At 39.9% G+C, this 19,468-nt stretch overlaps 1 protein-coding gene across 4 annotated transcripts; it reads right to left on the bottom strand.

Moving 5' to 3' along the window:
- Positions 1-1,336: 1,336 nt before the first annotated feature.
- On the bottom strand, positions 1,337-17,925 carry apobb.1 (apolipoprotein Bb, tandem duplicate 1). 4 transcript variants are annotated; one of them, XM_053613986.1, is made up of 28 exons: positions 17,826-17,925; positions 17,582-17,611; positions 17,243-17,346; positions 17,011-17,156; positions 16,625-16,772; positions 16,353-16,505; positions 16,113-16,237; positions 15,934-16,019; positions 15,398-15,848; positions 15,177-15,291; positions 14,936-15,082; positions 14,637-14,848; positions 14,284-14,479; positions 14,016-14,192; positions 13,638-13,841; positions 13,239-13,406; positions 12,935-13,140; positions 12,546-12,725; positions 12,346-12,455; positions 12,031-12,238; positions 11,749-11,918; positions 11,203-11,366; positions 10,629-10,732; positions 10,126-10,499; positions 4,097-9,991; positions 3,878-3,983; positions 3,597-3,783; positions 1,337-3,492 (listed from the first exon to the last, which is right to left on the bottom strand). In XM_053613986.1, the coding sequence occupies exons 1-28, from the start codon at positions 17,878-17,880 to the stop codon at positions 2,524-2,526; spliced, it is 11,190 nt and encodes a 3,729-aa protein (XP_053469961.1). In that variant the 5' UTR covers positions 17,881-17,925; the 3' UTR covers positions 1,337-2,523. The 4 variants fall into 4 exon arrangements, with proteins under 4 accessions (XP_053469961.1, XP_053469962.1, XP_053469959.1 ...); XM_053613987.1 differs by having other exon boundaries at positions 15,398-15,845; XM_053613984.1 differs by lacking the exons at positions 17,582-17,611; positions 17,826-17,925 and having other exon boundaries at positions 17,243-17,470.
- Between the last annotated feature and the right edge of the window lie 1,543 nt (positions 17,926-19,468).

Here is a 19,468-nt window from a genome sequence, read left to right as displayed (position 1 = left end):
TAGCGTTATTTATAATTGTCCTTTGACCCTGAACAATTGCAGAACTCCAAACTGGGATAGACGAAGAGTGCTTTGTTCATACGCGGGACCAGCTGACAGTGCTACGCGAACCTGCTTTGTTACCTGGAGATAAACTTCAGATCCTAGATGAGCTAAGGAGTCAATGTCACGGATGTAGGACTGGAGTGAAACAAAGACCAACAAAATGGTGGTTTAAACCATTTCTCCCATCAATCATTAGGGGGAATGCGTGGTCTCTAGCTATTAAAAATGGATGAACTTGGAGCATTTGCAAAGTACTAATGAGAATACCAGGAATGTAGTATAAGGTGCTTCACTGACACATGGCTACAGGTGCATATCTCCAGTGCTAATGCTACCACTGCTGGCTTTCAGATGATATGGTTGATTGGGACTTCAGACAGAGTGGTAAGGGGAAGGATGGGGGCCTTGTTGTGCTCGTAAATCCCAGCTGGTGTAAACCTGGACATATTAAGGACATGTTAAGGAGTGCTTTTGTATCCTGACCATAATATCTGCCAAGAGAATTCCCATACACCATTGTTGTTGTAGTTTACATTCCTACATCCCCCCATCCGAACGGATGGAAGGAGTGTGTGTTATGTGCAAACCTAAGTTGTTGCCATATTCTTTTTGGAGAGAAGGTGCTTTTTCCTAGCCACCCTTCCATGAAAACCATACTTGTTCAGTCTTTTTCTGATTGTGTTTTCATGAACATAACCATTTAATGTGCTTACAGAAGCCTGTCAGTCACATGATGTAGCTCATGATGCGTTTTTCTTTATAACTCTGAGCATGAAATAGTCTGACCTTGGTCTGAATTTGTCGGGACACCCACTCCTGGGAAGATTGGCAACTGTCTTGAAGCCTCTCCATTTGTAAACAATCCTTCTCTCTGTAGAAAGTGAATTTCAAATTGTTTGGACAGGGCCTTATAACCCAGATTGATGAGCAACAACAGTTGCTTCTCTGAGACCATGGTTGATAATCTTCTAAACAAGATTATTAACTAATCTTGTGCATTTCATTAGTAAACTGTTATACCGGTTTACCTTTTTGGGGGGGGGGGGGGGGAATGAGTACAGTACATATTGAAATTTGTTTGTGTGTTTATTTAATGTCATCTGAGATTATTTGTTTGTTTGTTTGTTTGTTTTTTTTTTTTAAATAGAATTTGGTGAAGACCACACAATTTTAGCCCCTGATAAATAAAAGCATACAAGGGTGAAAGAGGGGGAACTTTCTTTTTCCCATGACTGTAAATGTTCATTGTAGGTACATACTGCATATTATTGGGTCGTATTGGAACTTAAGATCATATTGGAACTTTTTTTATTATTATTTTATTTATTTTTTTATAGTGACAGCGCAAAAAGAAAGTATTCAGGCCATTATCTTTGTACATAGATTACACAGAGTATATAGAGTACATAGAATCTGACATCTTTGTTTTAAGGCCCAGCAGGTTCCAGAATTCCTGCAAAGTTATTAACTTGGATAGTTTTGTGTATAATAAGACATACAGATGTTAGAAACTGAGAAATCAAAAGTAGAAAACATTTGTAGGTGCAACTTCTGACTGAGGAGCTCGGTGGGAATGATATTTATAGCTGTTTTAAAGCATTGCTATAACCCCTGTCCTAGCCCCATCTGGGCTATGGATGCTCCAGTGGCATATAGTATTGGTGAATAGGCCTCAGGCCTATTTGTAACAGAGCATTTAGCAACCAATTTAAAAGTCAGCTTGATTAAGCCATGATGTGGCCATCACAAATAGAGTACATGGCCGTATTACAACCCCCCACCCACCCAAATGACATTAAATCTAATAGTCAGGTGTGAATAGAATTTTAGCTCGTTAGCTAGAGTTAGTGGACTAGTTCGCATCTACCTGCATTGCGCTTCTGCAGAACTGTCTCTGATGCAGAGAAATATGAGCCCACACAAACAAAACATAAGCTTTTACATTTTCATCTGGTACTCACATTAATGTTTGTTTTTTTCAGATAAGTATATCCTCAGTGTTGTAAATACTCGATCCAGATTCAAGAATGCATACTACCAAACAAACTGGTTTGTCAATACCAGTTGGTGTTACTATTTAGGCATACCTCTTACTTTGTATTGTGCAGCTTGGGACACATCCCTGAATTGTCTCTGAATGGCACCTGTAGCCTAATCTGTTCGGTGGAGAACAAACCAGCGTAACTTGCATTACACAATGTTCTTGTGTAAGTAGCTTGCTATACCAAAATCTGCCCGAAAGGGGAAAATTAAGAAAAAAAATCTTATATCCAACAGATTTAATATAAGCTTTCGGTTTATTTTATATAATTTCTTGTTTGCAGAAAAACAAAAATGAAAGGGATATTCATAATGTATGCAAGAGAGTTCTGACTGCTTTAAATGCATGCTCAAATGATGCTCGATTTAGTTTAGTCTCAACAGCAGTTGGTAGTGTTTCATATGTTTCATAAGTGTTTTCGCCCTCAAAGTGACTGTTTAGTGATAGAAGGGAAAAGAAATGTCCATTTTTAGCCTTCCATCTTGAACATTAACCAGGTCCGCTGGAGATGTTGGAAAAACTGTATAAACAATATATTTGAACCCATCCACCACAAATATGATCAAGTCCACGTCGCTATCAACATAGACGTACAAGCGACCAGTGTTCAGAAAACTATTAACGTTCTCAATCAGGCTATTGACTAATCTAATGTAATAAGTGTATAATGTGTTGATTTCTGCAGCAAGGTTATCCACGAAATCAGATCGGATCATGTCGATGAATGCCTGTGTTTGATCGACAACCTTTTGGAAAGCATGACCAAGATCCTCAAGAATCACATCAAAGCTCTTCAGCTGCTTTACCAAATTCACACTGTCTGTCAGGGCACTTTCTATATAACTAAGGATTTCATCTCCAGTTAAGATCGCACCATTGGGCAAGACAATCTTGATGGTCTTAACAGTGGGTAAGACGTGGGCTTTCAGGTTGTCAGTGATCGCACTAATGACTTGTTCAAACACTACAACAATACTGTTTTTGATTTGCTGGCAGATCTCAGGCAGTGTCGTTTCCTTACCGATACCAGGCAGCGTAATCTGGGTCTCCCTCAAGAAGGTGACAAAAGCATTTAGTAGCTGCTGAATGGCCTTCTGGTGCTGAACAACAACATTTCTGAATAAAACAGAAAGCTGGCTAAGATCGGGTGTATGATTGTTTGAAATAGTGTAGGCCTCAGTTAGTGCACTGGCAAGAACTGTCCTCAGTCGGTTGGCGGCACCAACAAAACCGTATTTATCTGCAAATTTGGTAATAGCAGAGGTGATAAGAGGCAATCTCTTTTTCAGGCCCCGGAACATCTCTGAGGGTGCTTCCAGGTTGCAGTCAGCCTGGAAATGTATTTTTTCATCTCCATTTGCAGTAACACTGACATTCAGGATGTCAATATCATTTTCAGGTGCAGACTGTAAAAGAAGTCAACAATTACTGAAAGAATATATATATATTTTTTAAAAAAGCATTATCAAATAAACTATATATATATATATGCATTTAAAAAGTTACTAACCACATATCGGCCATAGAGGCGTGAAGTCAACTGAGATGCAATCTTGCCCTGGAGCTGAAAACCAAGGAAGCCGGTCGATGGTGAGGAAATTGAGGCAGTCACTCCCCCTCTCTGAGCAGCATAACGAAGGTTCACATCGGTAAACGTCAGGCTGGTGATGTCAACATTCAGCGTATGGCTGGGAGCACTGAAACGTAATGTAACGTAATACAAGATATAATTACTGTGTACTTAAAAATGTTGCTTGTACCAATAGAAAATGGAGTTAAACATTATTTTACCTTGGAGTAAAAACACTGTTGAAGTCTATGGTGAAATCGTTATGTTCAAGGGAAGCCTTAGCTCTTGCGTTCAGGACTTCATTTTCCACGGCAGTACTGAGATAACCTATTGCAGATCAAAGTACAAATTGCAGATTCATTACTGAAATTTCCTTAAACTATTTTAATCTTCTAAAAACAAAATGTTTTTTTTATCATTAATGAATAGTGAATACTTACTATCAAGATCATATTCCAGGAGTACAGCTGGAGATTTGGCTGAGGACTTGAAAACAACTTTGAAGATTGGGGCACCTCCTTCCACCTCAACCACAAGATTTGTGGTATATACTGGAGAAACCATTTTTGTGCTATAGGAAATCTTCTGCTTGAAGAGAGTCAAGTCCACAACTGTCTTCTCATAGATGGTGAAATCACCAAGAGTGGTTGGCTGTGACAGGTCAAATTCTACATCGGCGACAAAGGAGCTCAACGGAACCAAGTCAACAGTGGCTTTGGCAGTGTGCTTACCCTTTGTGTTGAAGGTTGCAACGTTGACTTCGTTGTTGGAAACAATATTTATGACCGTGTACACACGGCTAAGCGCTGACTCCATGTCAAAGTTTTCATTGACATCAAACTCTACTTTGAAATCTCCATGATTAACATTTACATTACCAATAGTCTTCAGTTTGGAACGCAGTACTTCACCAATCACGTACACGGATGCCTCATTATTCAAAGCTCCCTTCACAATGCCAGTTTCCAGAAACGTTCCTTCAATCGCACCCGTTGTGGTGGACTCGATGTGGGGAGCAACTCCATCTACCTTCAAAGTGTGTTCAACATTACCGCTACCGACAGCCTTAATAATGGGAACGTCAAATTTGTGTTTGATTATTAGTGTAGATGCTGCACTTGGAACGGTTTTGATGTCTGCAAGCAGTTTGTGGTTAACTTCAATGTCAAGGATAGAGAGCTTCATGTTTGCAACTGTAGTTACAGCTACTGCAGCTTCCAAATTTTCTCCGTTCACTGTCAAAGAGCTGTTATGGGATCCATAAATGTAATCATTCTTCAGAGATAAAGCATTCGCCAGTTTCAGTCCTTTTTTTAAGCTGAGGCTGCTTGTACCCTCAAGTTTGGCCTTCAATTCTTTAAACACAGAGGTAGAAGTAGCAGCAATGCGGATGACAAGGTCATTATCTCTATATATTCCAGCACTAGTAATTAGGTTGAAAATAGAAGACTTGAAAGACGTCTCAGAGATTAAGTTGCCTACAACAGGAACACTTATGAAACCAAGATCAATGGCTGGTGCAAACCTACTCTTTTCGTACACAATTTTTGCATTTACATCAACGGTCGGCTTGGTTGTATAAAGGTATTTAAGGCCGCTACTGTCATACAAGTTGGCAACATTGATAGCTGAGATTTTTAAATCAATGACTGGTATAGCAATTTCTGGAATGCTAATAGGAACAGTTAGAAACTCCAGGTCAGTCACACCATTTACAGCAGCGTAAATTCCTGCCTCAAGATTGTTGTTGTGAATTGTAATGTTATAGCTATATTTGTGCTGGCTGAAGTGCACAGACGCTGCCGTTTCGATATGCTGCACAGTGGTGTTGAGAATAAGAGAATAGTTATTCTGAAGGTCAAATTTGGTGGAAAGAGATTCCTGAAAATTTACTTTGCCATTGCCTTTGTTCTGGAAAACAGCAACGATCTCAACAGGACGTATCTTGATATTAATGTCATTATATAGGTTTCCACTTAGAGCTCCCACAAGCTCTGTGTCATGTGTTGCTACCAGTTCTGCCCTCATGGGAAGAAGATGAGCTCTTCCAGATGCTACAACTACACTGTTTTTGATGAATGGCGATTTAGTCTCAATTTGACCACTGAAGTTAATGAATTTTAGTGTAGCTGCCTCAACATACAGTGTCTCCTTCAACTTTAGGGTGGCGCTATCAATGTCACTAGTAAAGCTCAATTTTGTTGCTCTTGGCTCAATAGTGCAGTGCAGTTCACTCTTGTGGGTGCCCTCATCCGAGTAGTCTGAAAGAGAGAACGTGCCTTTGCCTACATTTCCGACGGTCAGTTGAATCTGGGTGTCCTTCTGCCCAACACGTACTGACTGGGTCAGAGAAGCCTCACTGGTCAGTGATAAGAAGGGAATGTTCACTGTGTGCGTGTAGGTTGAATCAGAAGTTGCTGACATTCCACCTTCCACTGCAAAGAATGCATTGTTATTGACGCCTGCTGTGTAAGGTGTGGTAGTCACCCTTACATTTGTTTGGGCAGTGCCCTGGGCAGAGAGTCCATATAATGTTAGTGAGGCCTTGTGTTCAACAGTAAGGGCACTATGTATGAACTTTAGAGTATCAGCAATAATCACACGGCTCAATCTTGGAACACCAAATCGCATAGTGGCATCTAGACTATAGTTTAGAATCTTAAGGCTTGAAGATTCCCCCACAGAATTGAAATGTGCTATAAAGTGATGCTTTTGTTCACTGTCAGTGGAATTCTGAAATTCAACTAAGGTGCTCAGGGTGTAAATGGGGCACTTGATGCTGAGCTTGCCCTGGAGCTTTCCGAGCGTAGGCAAAATCAGTCTACTGGGGATTTTTGGCAGCTTGATCTCAGGAATCTGAAGAGGGATGTCAAGAATGTGCTTATCATTTAATTTAGGGATGGCAGGCAGGGAAATATGTGGTAAAGTAAGCACTGGCAGTGTGAAGGTAGAGAGATCAGGCAAGTTCACTGTGAGTTTTTCAATGTAAACATTAGTATCAAATATCTCAATATTGTAGTTGATAATGAAGTCAGCGAGTTCTATGAGAGTTTGCTTGATATCATCATAAGTGACGGTGATTGCTGGCACAGTGTAGGATCCCAGAATGGTGAACTGTGGAAGGTTAAACTCTCCAGGGAACTCAGCCTCTTGAAGTTGCTGCAAACTGAATTTCCTGGAAGGAAGAACCAAGTCAGTGAGTGGGACGGTGAAGGAGGGTATCTCAATTTCAGATGTCTTGAGGACTTTGACAACATTGTCGTTGATTTGCTTCAGCTCGGTGAAAATTTGTTGATCACCAAGGATTTTTGTGGCCACCTCAACATAGTCGTTAAATGCATTAGTGAGCACAGCCAAAACCTTGTTATAGATATCGCTCACTTGCTGCAAAGCCTGTAGCAGTTCTTCTCTGATGTCCACATCAATAATGCTCTGCTTGAATTTCTCAGCAAGTGTCTTAACGTTATTAAGGACAACAATGTCGATGAGATTTTTCCCTGCTTCAATGACATCTGAGACTGTGGCTGATCTTAGGTCTTCCAAGAAAGCAGATACAGGTGACAGGGCATAGTTAATGAATACTCTAGTTGCCTCAAGTTTCTGGGGAATCTCAAGAGACACGATAATGTTGTTAAGTTCTGCTGTATACTCACTAAGTTTTTGATTGGCCTCATCTACAAATGTATTGTATTCAAATGACTTCACTGATTTAACAAAAGCCTCAATTAATTTATTCAAATCATCAATCATGTGCCTTATGTCACTTGTCTTCAGGTAGGTGTAGGCATCCTCCAGCACGTGTAGGAAAGGAATCGGAATTGATTTCAGAGTGTTACCAAAGACTTGGATTGTTTCATGAATTTTGAACTGTTTGATGAGTTCCAGAAGGTGGTTCAAAAATTCTTCAGTCCTCTTGTCAAGCTTATATTTAACGAGAACTTCTCTAAAGCCACTGTAGATAACTTTACACCTGCCAATGATGTCTAGTTCGGTGATTAGCTGATTTAGTGTAGCCGCAATCTTGCTGAAATTTACTCTGGGAAATTTGGCAAGCAGGTATTCTGTGTAGAACTCAGTTGTTGTAATGATGTTTTGAATTAGGGCCACAAACTGATCCTTATCCAAATCTGTCACCACATTCTTCAGGTCTGTCACATACTCCTGTAGATGCAATTTAATGCCATTCAGGTTTTCAACACCATAGAATACAGGAATGCTGCTGTCCTCCAGTTTAGTCAAATCGATCTGTTGAATCACATTTTCTATGGCTTCAATGACAGCAAGCAGTATACCCCTGATGTCATATTCTTCATTGAGTAAAGTTAGCTTCTGCATAATTGTGTCAGACAAGGCACCAGTCAAAATCAATTCCTGTGCTTCACTGACACGAGTACTTAAAGCAGCAATAACCTCCAGTGTGACAGTCCTCAGTTTACTCACAGCAGCCTCCAGGTCCTCTGTAGTGATTGGACAGTCCTGAGCAAATGTAATCAGGCTCTTTTTAAGCTGGACAACTTTTTCTTCAAGATTAAACTCAGTTACAGAATCAGTGAAGTGCTGTAGAAGGGCCTGAAGCTTGACAATAAATTCCTCTCTTTTTATGTAATCCTGAATTGCATCAACAAGAGTCACAAATGTGATTTTGAGCTTCTCCAGGACGGCTGGCAGACTTTCCAGAAGTGGCAGGTTGATAATATGAATATCTGTGTTCTTATCATACTGCAATAAAGCTGATACAGAGAAATCTTGGTTTTCTCTATACGTGAATAATCCAGACACTTCCAGTCCGATCTTCTCATGGTTGTTATAAGCTTTGAGGTCTTGGTTGAATACATTGTTGTTTATTTTCGATTTTATTGTTACTGATGCTGATTGCTCAGAAAGTGACAGCTGGGTGTCAACCTTCTTATCCAAATTGGTCTCAAAAATGACATTCTTGTCCAACTCATGTGTAGTTGAGAACCTACATTCATGGGAATGGGCAAGAGCAAGTGGCTCTGCCTTCAGAAGGACTTTGTTGTACACCTGGGCACTATGTTTTCCATACAGATACAACTCCCCATCACCATTGGCAAGGGCATGCAAGTTAAAGGTGAATGGAGCGGCAGTGGCCTGAAGGTTAGTAGAGAAGCGAACATGTTGGGAATTGAAGCGTGCATCATTGTTGATTCTTACACCAAGTCCAATAATATCGATTTCGGTGTCTTGGCTCACGTGAGCTCCAATGAGTTTTCCAGTTGTGCTACACTTAGCATTTCCAGTCAGATCTGCAAGTTTGATTTCACAGTTGTTTTTCAAGTCTGTATCAGAGGCAAACTTCAAATGACTTGTCATACCAGCAGTTACAGTGTAAGGTTCTGCCTGAACCGAGATGTCATATATGTACCATATATTGTGGGCAAAGTCAACTCGAGACTTAGAAGTTAAATCTATGGAAAACACTGTGGCAGATATGGAGTTGGTATTATCAATAGTTATGCCCTCAAAATTTCCTTTTGTCTCAGTTGATAGAGAAAATTTAGAAGGATGAAGGATACCACTGAAGGTATTATTAAGGGTAAGCAGGCTGTTCACTGAGGTGGTGCCACTGGTAGCCAGACCACTTTTGTCCAGGGTCACACTGGCTTTGTGAGTAGCAGTGTGTTGAGCTAGCTTTATGGAAGCATCACTTTTTACCACCAAACCATTATTATTGAGAGTTGCAATGATCAGGGAGTTAATATGGTCTTCAGAATGACTGGTTGTTGTTTCAATCTTCATGCCGATGTTCTCAGCACCAATGTTTGCTTCAGCAATGTTATGGATATTCAGCCCCAGAACCAATGCCTTAGTGTCTGATTTAAGAGCACAAGTTGATCTCTTGAGAGAAACCTCAGCATTGTGTGTCAGCATATCGTCAAATGCAACTGAGTTTGATACAACCGACAGCTCTCCATTAACAAAGCTTGCTGAAATTTTGTTCTGAGCCTGGAAATGGGTTGAGGTAGCTTTTAATGTCGAATCCATTCTTGCCTCTGGCTTAAATGGGAAGAGAGCAAGTGACTGTTTGAGACTGACATCAACATCAATAGGACCAGTCACAAAGGATCCTTTTAAGAGGCTATCTCCAGAGATCTCTGCTGCATTGACTCCCACTTGGCCTGTATGTTCCAAAGAATACTTTACATTGAAGGGACTGGTGGCTTCAATCTTGCTGCTTGATATTATGCTGATTTTCTCCTTTAGTTGTATTTCTTCACCAAAGTTGATTCTGACATCAATGAGCTTGTGATTAACAATACCGTTCACCTCTGCCCTTAGAGTATCAGTCACTGTTCCAGTAATCAAGGCTGATCCTGTGCAGAAGCCAAATTATTTAATTAGCTATGTCGTTGTTTTTTTTCTAGACCACTTTTTATAAACTTTTTCTAGCTCGTTATGTGATAGATACCCCATAGTGCTATCTAAAAAGTTATACGGTAGTACTTACCTTCAACTGTAAGGGAGAGGAGATCTACAGGGCTAGATCCAGTTACACCAACTCTAGCAGAGTAGCTTTGATGCTCATCAGAATCTCTGCCAGCAGACGCAGTTGCTTCCAGATTGTAGAGGTTGCTGTTTAGCTTACCAGCCACTTCTGCCTTTCCAAGGGTGGGCAGAGACAAAGTCAGGGTCTTAGGAACAAAGACCTCAGGCAGTGGAACTTTAATAGAGGCGATCTTTAGACCAAGCTGAGGCACAGCAAAATTTGGTGTGGTGAGAGCAGGAGGGAAGTTCAGATCCTTAGACGATTTGCCACCAAGGGGCAGTGGGAGGCTGATGGTGTAGTAACGCTTTCCAAAGTGGTACTTTGCACCTGCCTCACTGTTGAAAGAAAATACATTTTACTAGTACAATATATCCTCACAAATATTAGCACCTAAATACTATTATTTATTTTATGTTGTAGTGTTTTTATTTACTATAGCTATTTGATTGTTGGGGTTCACTCACATATTTAAAAACAGCACCTCAGGCACCTCAAACTCAGGGAGGGAAGGAACCCTTAGGTTTTCCACATATGGGATCTTGGAAGCTACGATATAGGAATTTGCAATCTGCAAAATAACAGAAAGAAATTAGGTAGTGCTGTATATCGTATTTGACATTTTCCGGCTTTCTGGATTTATTTTACTCCAATTTAAGCTTTAAAAACTTTCCATCCTCTTAAAACATAATTAGCACATAAGTAACACTTTACAAACACATTTGGCTAAAACATAATATCCATCCATCCATCTTCTATACCGCTTTATCCTTTTCAGGGTCACGGGGAAACCTGGAGCCTATCCCAGGGAGCATGGGGCACAAGGCGGGGTACACCCGGGACAGGGTGCTAATAAAACATAATATGTTCCACCTAATTTTCAGGTACATAACTGTTTTAAGTACAACTGTTCTATCACATTGTATTTTATTTCCAAGCAAGGAATATATATAAATCTTATAAATCATATATATATATATATATATATATATATATATATATATATATATATATATATATATATATATATATAAATCTTACCTCAATTGACGAGGCTAAAACATCACAGACCCTTGTTTTAGTCTCCCCAATATTCTGATCCAAGAAGCCTCTGATTTTTGCCTTGATGGTGTCAAGTTCGGAAACAATGTTCTCGGTTTTAGAGCTAACATCTGACTTAATCTGGGCTTCGACTTTCTCATGATCTAAAAAACAAAACAAAACAATATATTCTTTGTTAATATATATACGTGTATATATACACACACACACACACACACACACACACACACTCTATGTTCCTGAGTGCACAGAAGTACTGGCAGGTTTATTAACCATTTTTGTTAAATTACATAAGTTGTTGGAAGTAACCATGCACACTTCACTTCAGAAGAGCTCATGGTACCAAACTCGATGACTTCAGCAATAATATATATGGTATTAAATGACAGTCATATCATCAGAGGACGATAATGATTCAGAGAGTTTGGCATAGCACTGACTATTATGCACCTCTACTGATGATGCTGATTATTATTATTATTATATTTAAGATTATTATTATTATAGTTGTTTGTAGAAATGTACCATATTTTAGGATGAGTTTCTGCACAGACAATGTGTCAAAAAACTTAAGGTCACTTTCAAGCTTCAGTGTCAGTTCCTCGTCACGCTTTAGACTTGCAGTTACTTTTGCATCAGTCGCAAGAGATGGGACCAGCAACTGAACCTGCAGCAGAGAAACTTTCTTTGCTGTCCTGGAAGAGAGGATATTAGTTTGACATGATGTCAGTGTTCCACGGTGTAAATATGTTTTCAGCATGATGTACAGTAAGTTGCATACACATGCGCAGTTGTATAAATACATACTTCACCAGGCCAATCAGAGATGCCTGAGGGATGTTCTTATTGATGAAGTCAATCTGGATGGAATGTGTGCCTTTGCTCTTAGTGCTAGGGTGAGCAGCACCGATTCGAATCCCAGCTTCGACGTCATAGTCAGGGATTTGGAGTTCAGCAGAAACAGTATATTCCTTCCTGTTGAACATGACCTTGGATGTGGCCTCAAAGGTTGTTCCTAGGATTAGTGGAGGCAAATATGTGTTGTTTGAGTTAAAGATTTAGGCTTATATTCAGGCAGATTTAAGCATGTTCTGCATGTTTGAAATGCATATTGTAGCGTACCTTCAGCTTTTACATCAAATGTGACTTTGTCAATGTTCTCCTCATATGCATAGTTAATAGTGGCTGTGTACTCAGAGACATCGGCTGTGGGGTGCAGCTCAATAGCAAATCTAAATAGAGAAAGAACTAGTTCAGCGTTTACACATACACATGAAGAGAGCGAGAGAGAGCAAGAGACAGAGAGAGAGAGAGTTGCTTACTTGCTGTCACCAGAAAGGGGGAAGTATGGGGAGGCATCGTTGAACCTGGCATCTGAGTACCGAAGGACATTGCAGTATTCCACACCAGGGAAAAGAGGTGTGCATACATTCACATCAACATGGTCCGTCATAGCAGGAATGGTTTTCGTTTCATCACCATTGACAGACACCATGGAGTTACTGTATATATTACAAAACAAGATATAATACTGTATATATATATAATACGCTATATATAATGCTGTACTTATAATACAGTAATTACACCATTATTTACGTTTAGTTTTATGCATATGATTAATTTCTATGTTCATTTACATTTATTTGTATAAAGCTTGAATAGATATTGTCTCAAACAGCCAAACAGCTTCATGGTTTTTTTTTTTTACCTCACACTGAGAACCTTAACTGGCTCTTCAGGAGCTGGGATGGTCAGCTTGATCTGATTGTGAGTCATCGCAACTTTGGCTCTTATACCACTCTCATGGTAGATGTTGGTGTGCAACTCCAGGCCAGAGTGAACATAGTCCGGGAGGTGCGCACCAATTTCAGTCACAAATTCAACACCAGCAGATGGCACAAAAGCGATCTCACTCTGTGGATTACAAGAAAGGGATAGTTCAAATGAATTGTTGGATCCTTGACAGAACATTATATTCTTCGAAAAATGCTTTTTCAAAAAGTAATAGATACCATATCTGGACTAATTTTGAGTCCTCCTTTAACACCCGGTGAAAAGGTACCAGACAAAGCAACCCTCAGTGGAAGACCTGAACCAGTAGGCAGGTAGAACTCATTGTCCATGAAGATGTAATGAAGGAAAAGCTCATTGTCAGCACTTGAGAACAGGCTTTTGACAAACTAGATCAGGAAAAGATTAACAAAGGTTACTATTTTCCACCATTAATTCTGCTACGCAAACCTATTAGTCAATAGTCGGAATTTGCTTCATATCAAGTTGCATGTTGATATTTTTCAATGGATACAGACTTTAGATACATTTATTCATAGTGCACCTTAGTTTTTATTTTATTTATGTACTCTAGTTACTTTACCCATTTATGAAATCAAGGTCTGAAAAACAGTACTCACATCAGTTGGGAATGTCCGAAGGAGGTTTTCAGCCACCTTTGTCACAGAGTAGGCCATTTCCTCCAAATCTTTGGTTTTAAGATAGCCAAGTTCAGCACCTAGCAACCTCAGGTAGATCATGGCTTCAGGGGCATCTTGGGTCTTCAGGTTCTTGATTAGCTTCTCAACATTTTTACCAATTTCTTTGATGATATTTTTTGATCCCTAAAAAAAAATGTATACTAACCATGAAAACATCCCTAACACAGCAGCGGATATAAAGTAGAAGAAGGCGACGGAGGAAGAGGTGTGGAAGGATTAGAAGGATTCAGTCTTGCCCTAGAGCACCTTCTATACAGATCACAAAACACCAATGCCTGTTAATTATGTCTGACATACCTGATGCCTTTTCCTTTCATTCAAGTCTGGGATCATGGTCTTGAGGATCTCATTCACTTGGGAAGGCATCTTATCAGCAGCATAGTAAATAGTCTTCAGCACAGTATCAGGGAAAAAACCTTCAGGACCAAACAAAGCCTCAACAGATGGCTCAAGGCCCTTACCTTCCATACCAACCTGAAAGTGAAAAGAACAAATAGTGAAAAATAAAGTCGATATATATGATGGAGATAGGGTTTGAACAGCTGACTTTTTTGTGTGTGTGTACCTCAACCATGTCAATGTCATATCCGAAAGCATTCAGGGTCATTTCAAGCATGACTTCCGTAGGCAGTTTCTTTTCATTGTCAAAGATCATGTTTCCCTCCAGAGATCCAATCTTGTAGTTACGAGAAAACTTAGTAGCATCCATGAGATTTCCAACCTCATTGCCTTGAAGGGTGTCAAGAATTTTCTGCCTCAGTCTAAGAAAAACAACGGGAAAATTAAGGGCTGTAGGCTGGTCTGGATTGGCTCAGATTTAATTAAAAGGTATGTCTTACACAACAGATCTCTAATACAGTAAGTGGTCTCCGTGTACATTCATGCAACATTAGGCTTTCTTTAATGTCTTTTACTCACTCTTTGGTCTCAGGTGCGGTAGAGCTCAGAATGTTGGTAAGGTGAGATGTTACAAAGCTCTTGACCTGCAGGTTTTCTTCACTGGCTAGAGCTGCGGCCAACTGTGCAAGTTCGGCAGCCTCGGGATCCTTCATCAGGATGAGGTAAGCAGCAATACGTTTCTGCACAGGAGCTGTTCTGTCCAGGAGCACCTGTATTAACACTGTTCTGCCCTGTAAAAAGTGTACAGTCGGGTTAGATCGATCAAAGGGAATCAAGCGGTGATGAGTGCTGCTGTGCAGCTAGACGTAGCAGTATACCTCATCAGGCAGGGGGGTCAGTCTGAAGACCTGGATGGCTGCTTGCTGAACCTCAGTGGAAGCAGCAGGTTGGTTGATGCACTGAATCACAGCTGACTTCAGGTCAGGACTGGCAGCACCGACAGCTTCAGCCATGTTTCCAATAACCTTTACAAAATGGTATTACAGCATATGATTATATGTCGCCACAGAAGTGTCAGGGATCACACAAAGAGATTGATTAGAAATACAGTGAACCTACCCTTAGAGTCAAATAGATGTGCTCCTGATCACCTGTGCAGTCCCCAATATTTTCAAGGGCATAATCTGCCACTGCCTGGATTTCAGGGGTGACTCTTCCTTCTGCCTTATAAAGCCTAGTATTGTAACAGGGGGGGAAAAAAGTAATATGTAAGTGGTAACAACTCAGTGGCATATTCAATGTGTAATAAATGATAATTTATTCGTTTTTTAATACACCACCTCCGAACAACATTGCTGGTAGCATAGTAAACGAGTTTGCTTGACTTAAACTTGGCCATCTCCAGCATTTCCTTGGCAAGCACACGAGAGGGGTTGGGCACCATTCCCATGGCATAGACCACAGCGTCAATTTCACTGGAGGAACTTTTGAAGGTCCTGAAGACTTGCATCAAGGCACCGCTGCACTCTGGGGTGCCACACTGGAACAAAGCTTGGTAGGTCAGGGAAGGAGAGATTTCCAGAGCCTCTGGCAAAGCAGCAGACAGTGTATCAGCGTTCATCTTGCGGATCACAGCTACAAGCTTGTACGCCAGGTGAGCTCTCTTTTGTCCGTCGGCGGTGTGGGAAAGGCCGGACAGCTCTCTCAGAACAGCAAGGATGGCATTTTTATCTTGATTGGGGCTCATATCAATACTCTCGTCAAGGTGCAGGGTCTTCATGTTGGCCTCTTCTAACAAAGATCAGAAAATCCAAAGTCAGTACATCTATTCTTTCTGACATAACAAATACTCAGTGACCTTTCAGATGGGACGTACTGTGATCAAACACTCTTTCGTTGTACTCAGTCACTTCCAACAGAGACAGTGTCTGTTTGCCAACACTGGTAACGCCGTACTTCCCCCTGTTGATAATTAATGAGATTAAATATCGTGACAGTGATTAAAATCGTTACAGTTCAGGCAACCTTTCTTAAGCTATGGTTTAAACGACTCACTTATAAGAAAAAGGCACAAGGAGATGGTCCTCAGTGCAAACACCAGAGGTCATGTGTTTCTGCTCATTGTCAAATTTGTAACTGCAAGTCTGTTTGCTTCTGATCAACTGAGCAAGTGGGTAGTGCTGTAGTAGACAAAGAGGAAAATCTTTAAACAGAGCGTCTGAACGTACTTCCATAATGACATTTTAATCTTACAGTTTGAGTAGTTCACACAAGCAGAGCTCACAATAAACTTACCATGCCTGTAATGATAGCCAGGGGGCTGGTGTGGTCTTTGATTGGCCTGAATTGGTCACATCTGGACAAGTCCCTGTTGAGGGTCACATCAGTGGCAATATCTTCCCTGGCGTTCACAGTGTAATCAGTCTTACACAGACCGTAGATGGTAGGCTGGTTTGGGAACAAAGTTAACATTAGAGCAGGTTTATAATAAAGGTAACTTTTTTTTTATATTCCAACAGGAAGCCATACGCATTTATTTATTTACTTATTTTTAAATCTGAACTGACCATTTTCTTATTCTTGTCTTCTTGGAGCACTGGTACAGCAAGCGCAGAGATGATACCTCTCTTGATGTTCAGGATGTTGATTAGCTCATCATCCTCGGGGAAAAGCTTGATGTCATTGTCACCTTCTACAATGACCTTTAATGGGTTCCTGAGTAAGAAAGCAGAGATAAGTTTTTTTTTGAGCATTATCACACTCTCGTCCTATGCCTTAGTTCAAATGAATGAATAATTCTTAATGGAATTACGGATTTGCTTAACAGTTTGCTATTTACCTCATATCTAGGCAGAAATCAATCAAACCTTGACATGAACATGGTAAGTTTTTAAAATATGCAGTACATAATATATATATATATATATATTTGCACATAATTATTCCAACATACTTCTCCATTTGAGTGTTGAAGGTCTCAGTACCAGCATTGGGTCCAAAGACTGGGTTTCCATCTGCATCAATACTGATGACCTCACTGAGCGAGCACTCCTTGGTGTGCACAATGAAGTGGCATGTGCCAGGAACATCAATCTCGACCTGTAATACATTAGAAGAGTCAGGGACCATTTTTTCCCCGTGTGGATTTTGGAAGATTTCGGTCTGAACGTTGAAGTCCTCTGTACCTTGCAGCTGACTCTGGGTCCGTTGATAGCTCCATTCAGTGTGTTCAGAGACTCGGTTTCATAAAGGTACTCATACTTGTGAAAGCTCTTGTACCTTTTAGCCACTAGGGGGAGATAAGCAACATTCAATTGCACCTGTTTGATAGAACTTCTACGCCACAGACTTAAAAAAAAATGTAAATGGCATGAATTTTTCCTTGTTTCATAATTCATTGCATTATTTATCTTAAGTTATTTTTTAAAAAATGTAATATTTCATATTTATATTTAATATCTATAAACTGATTACATAGAATTATAGATACTAATCGTCTATTGGCACTAATACAAGGCACTTACAAAGGCACACAGCTTCATCATCTTGAGCATCTGCAAGCGAAAAAATTAAGAACCACTTTAGAAAAAAATGATTCAATTTTAATAGAAAAATAAATCATCGAAAGAAAAGAAATAGTTCTCTTCAAATGCATCTGTGTCTTTTTCACACTTTCACGTAAAACATTTATGATTTCTTATTCATTTAAAATTCTGGAAAATATCCTTTATAGTCTGACAGAAAATAAAAAAAAACCCTAATACCTACCAGTAAAGATGATGGTATAGAAAAGTAGCAAAACAAAAAGCTTACTGTCCCCCATGATGGGTTCAATAAACTTTTGCCTTGCAATGGCAGTACTCTGGATGGATTGATTGGTGTATGTTATTCCTGGTCTTTTATACCCCAGCTGGAGTGGGAGGTGAGATTGAAGGAGCAAGCGGTTCAGCCCTGCTCCAAAGTTCAGATCATCTGGCAGGACAAAGGAGACTAGTTTCATAAAATGGACTAGTTTAATGTTGGCCAACTGATGGATTGCAGATGGATTGCAGATTGCAGTGTTTGTCTGACAGCTTAAATAATTTACTTTCCATATATATGTCAGATAGGCACAAGATTGTACTGTTTATTTTTTAAATTGTAGATGTTGTTTTTTTGTTTTGTTTTGTTTACCACCAAGCATTATTACTTCTGATTGCCTGATTTCATTAAATCAGTATTCAAAAGCACTTATTGATTGTGTGTTGGAATTCTCCTTAAAAACATTTATTGCTTGTTTACTCAAATCTTAGGATATTCTCTCTCTCGCTCTCTCTCTCTCTCTCTCTCTCTCTCTCTCTCTCTCTCTCTCTCTCTCTCTCTCTCTCTCTCTCTCTCTCCTGTCCAACCAGGAAAAAAGAAATATCAGTATAAAATCCAACGTTCCTTTGTCAATTATCTGGACTATGAATATTATATAATAATATAAAATCATATTTATTAATTATATGTATGCAATAAGGTATCATGTGAGTTTGCTCTAAAGACTATTGGCTAAAAATAATTATCTGACTTTTTTCCTATTAGCCTAGGATAGACCCCGTGACATAGGATACGTAAGACATACACTCACTGAGCACTTTATTAAGAACACTATACTGTCCATGTTGACATTGAATTACACAATCCCAGGAGATCAGTAGTTATAGAAATACTCAAACCAGCCTGTCTGGCACCAACAATCATGCTACGGTCAAAATCACCGAGATCATATTTCATCCCCATTATGATGGACGATGTGAACATTACCCGAACCTGCTGGACCAGTATCTGCATGGATTTTATGCATTCCACTGCTGCCGCATGATTGGCTGATTAGATAATTGCATGAATGACTAGGTGTATAGGTGTTCCTAATAAAGTGTTTACCAAAACCTATCATTGACCTGTTAGGCCGCTGCCAGCTCAGCAAAAGGAAAGAACGGTGTACTCCAGACAATATGTTCTGTACATTGGTTACTGATAGCTAAGCTACCACTCATATCATCCGCTCCCTGCTGTTGTTGGACAAGGTACACCAAGTGATCAATACGTGGTCACATGATGGTCACCGACCTCCTCATTCAAAGACCTTTGGTTTATTAAGTATTTTTGCACAAAAAGTATTTTAAGGGGAAATCTAGTGGAGGGAGCATTGTATTTACATTGGGTATTTCACTGAGTATTACCCAATGAAAACATGTGTACTGCACTGCCTGAATACGAGTTTATATTCCTGTCCACAGGAACACATATTCTAACAACATGCTGTATATAGGCAGTCAGAGTGAGAGTGTCGGTGTGTGTGACGAAGTGTGTTGGAGGATAGAAAGACACCGTGAGAAATTGGGGTAGAAATCTGATATAAAGGATTAAAAGGTTGTTTTCTTTAC

The sequence above is a fragment of the Ictalurus furcatus genome, chromosome 25 (assembly GCF_023375685.1).
Source record: "Ictalurus furcatus strain D&B chromosome 25, Billie_1.0, whole genome shotgun sequence".
Classification (NCBI taxonomy): Eukaryota; Metazoa; Chordata; class Actinopteri; order Siluriformes; family Ictaluridae; genus Ictalurus; species Ictalurus furcatus.
Note: the sequence above shows the minus strand (reverse complement) of the source record. Positions and strands in the feature narration are given on the sequence as shown.

Excerpts from the sequence above, each read along its gene's own strand:
- apobb.1 (XM_053613984.1), bottom strand. The coding sequence starts at position 17,455 with ATGAATTATGAAACAAGGAAAAATTCATGCCATTTACATTTTTTTTTA. Across the intron at positions 16,238-16,352 it reads TGGCTATCATTACAGGCATG|CACTACCCACTTGCTCAGTT; the intron begins GTAAGTTTATTG and ends TGTCTACTACAG. Across the intron at positions 10,500-10,628 it reads GAGGTGCTGTTTTTAAATAT|TGAGGCAGGTGCAAAGTACC; the intron begins GTGAGTGAACCC and ends TTCTTTCAACAG.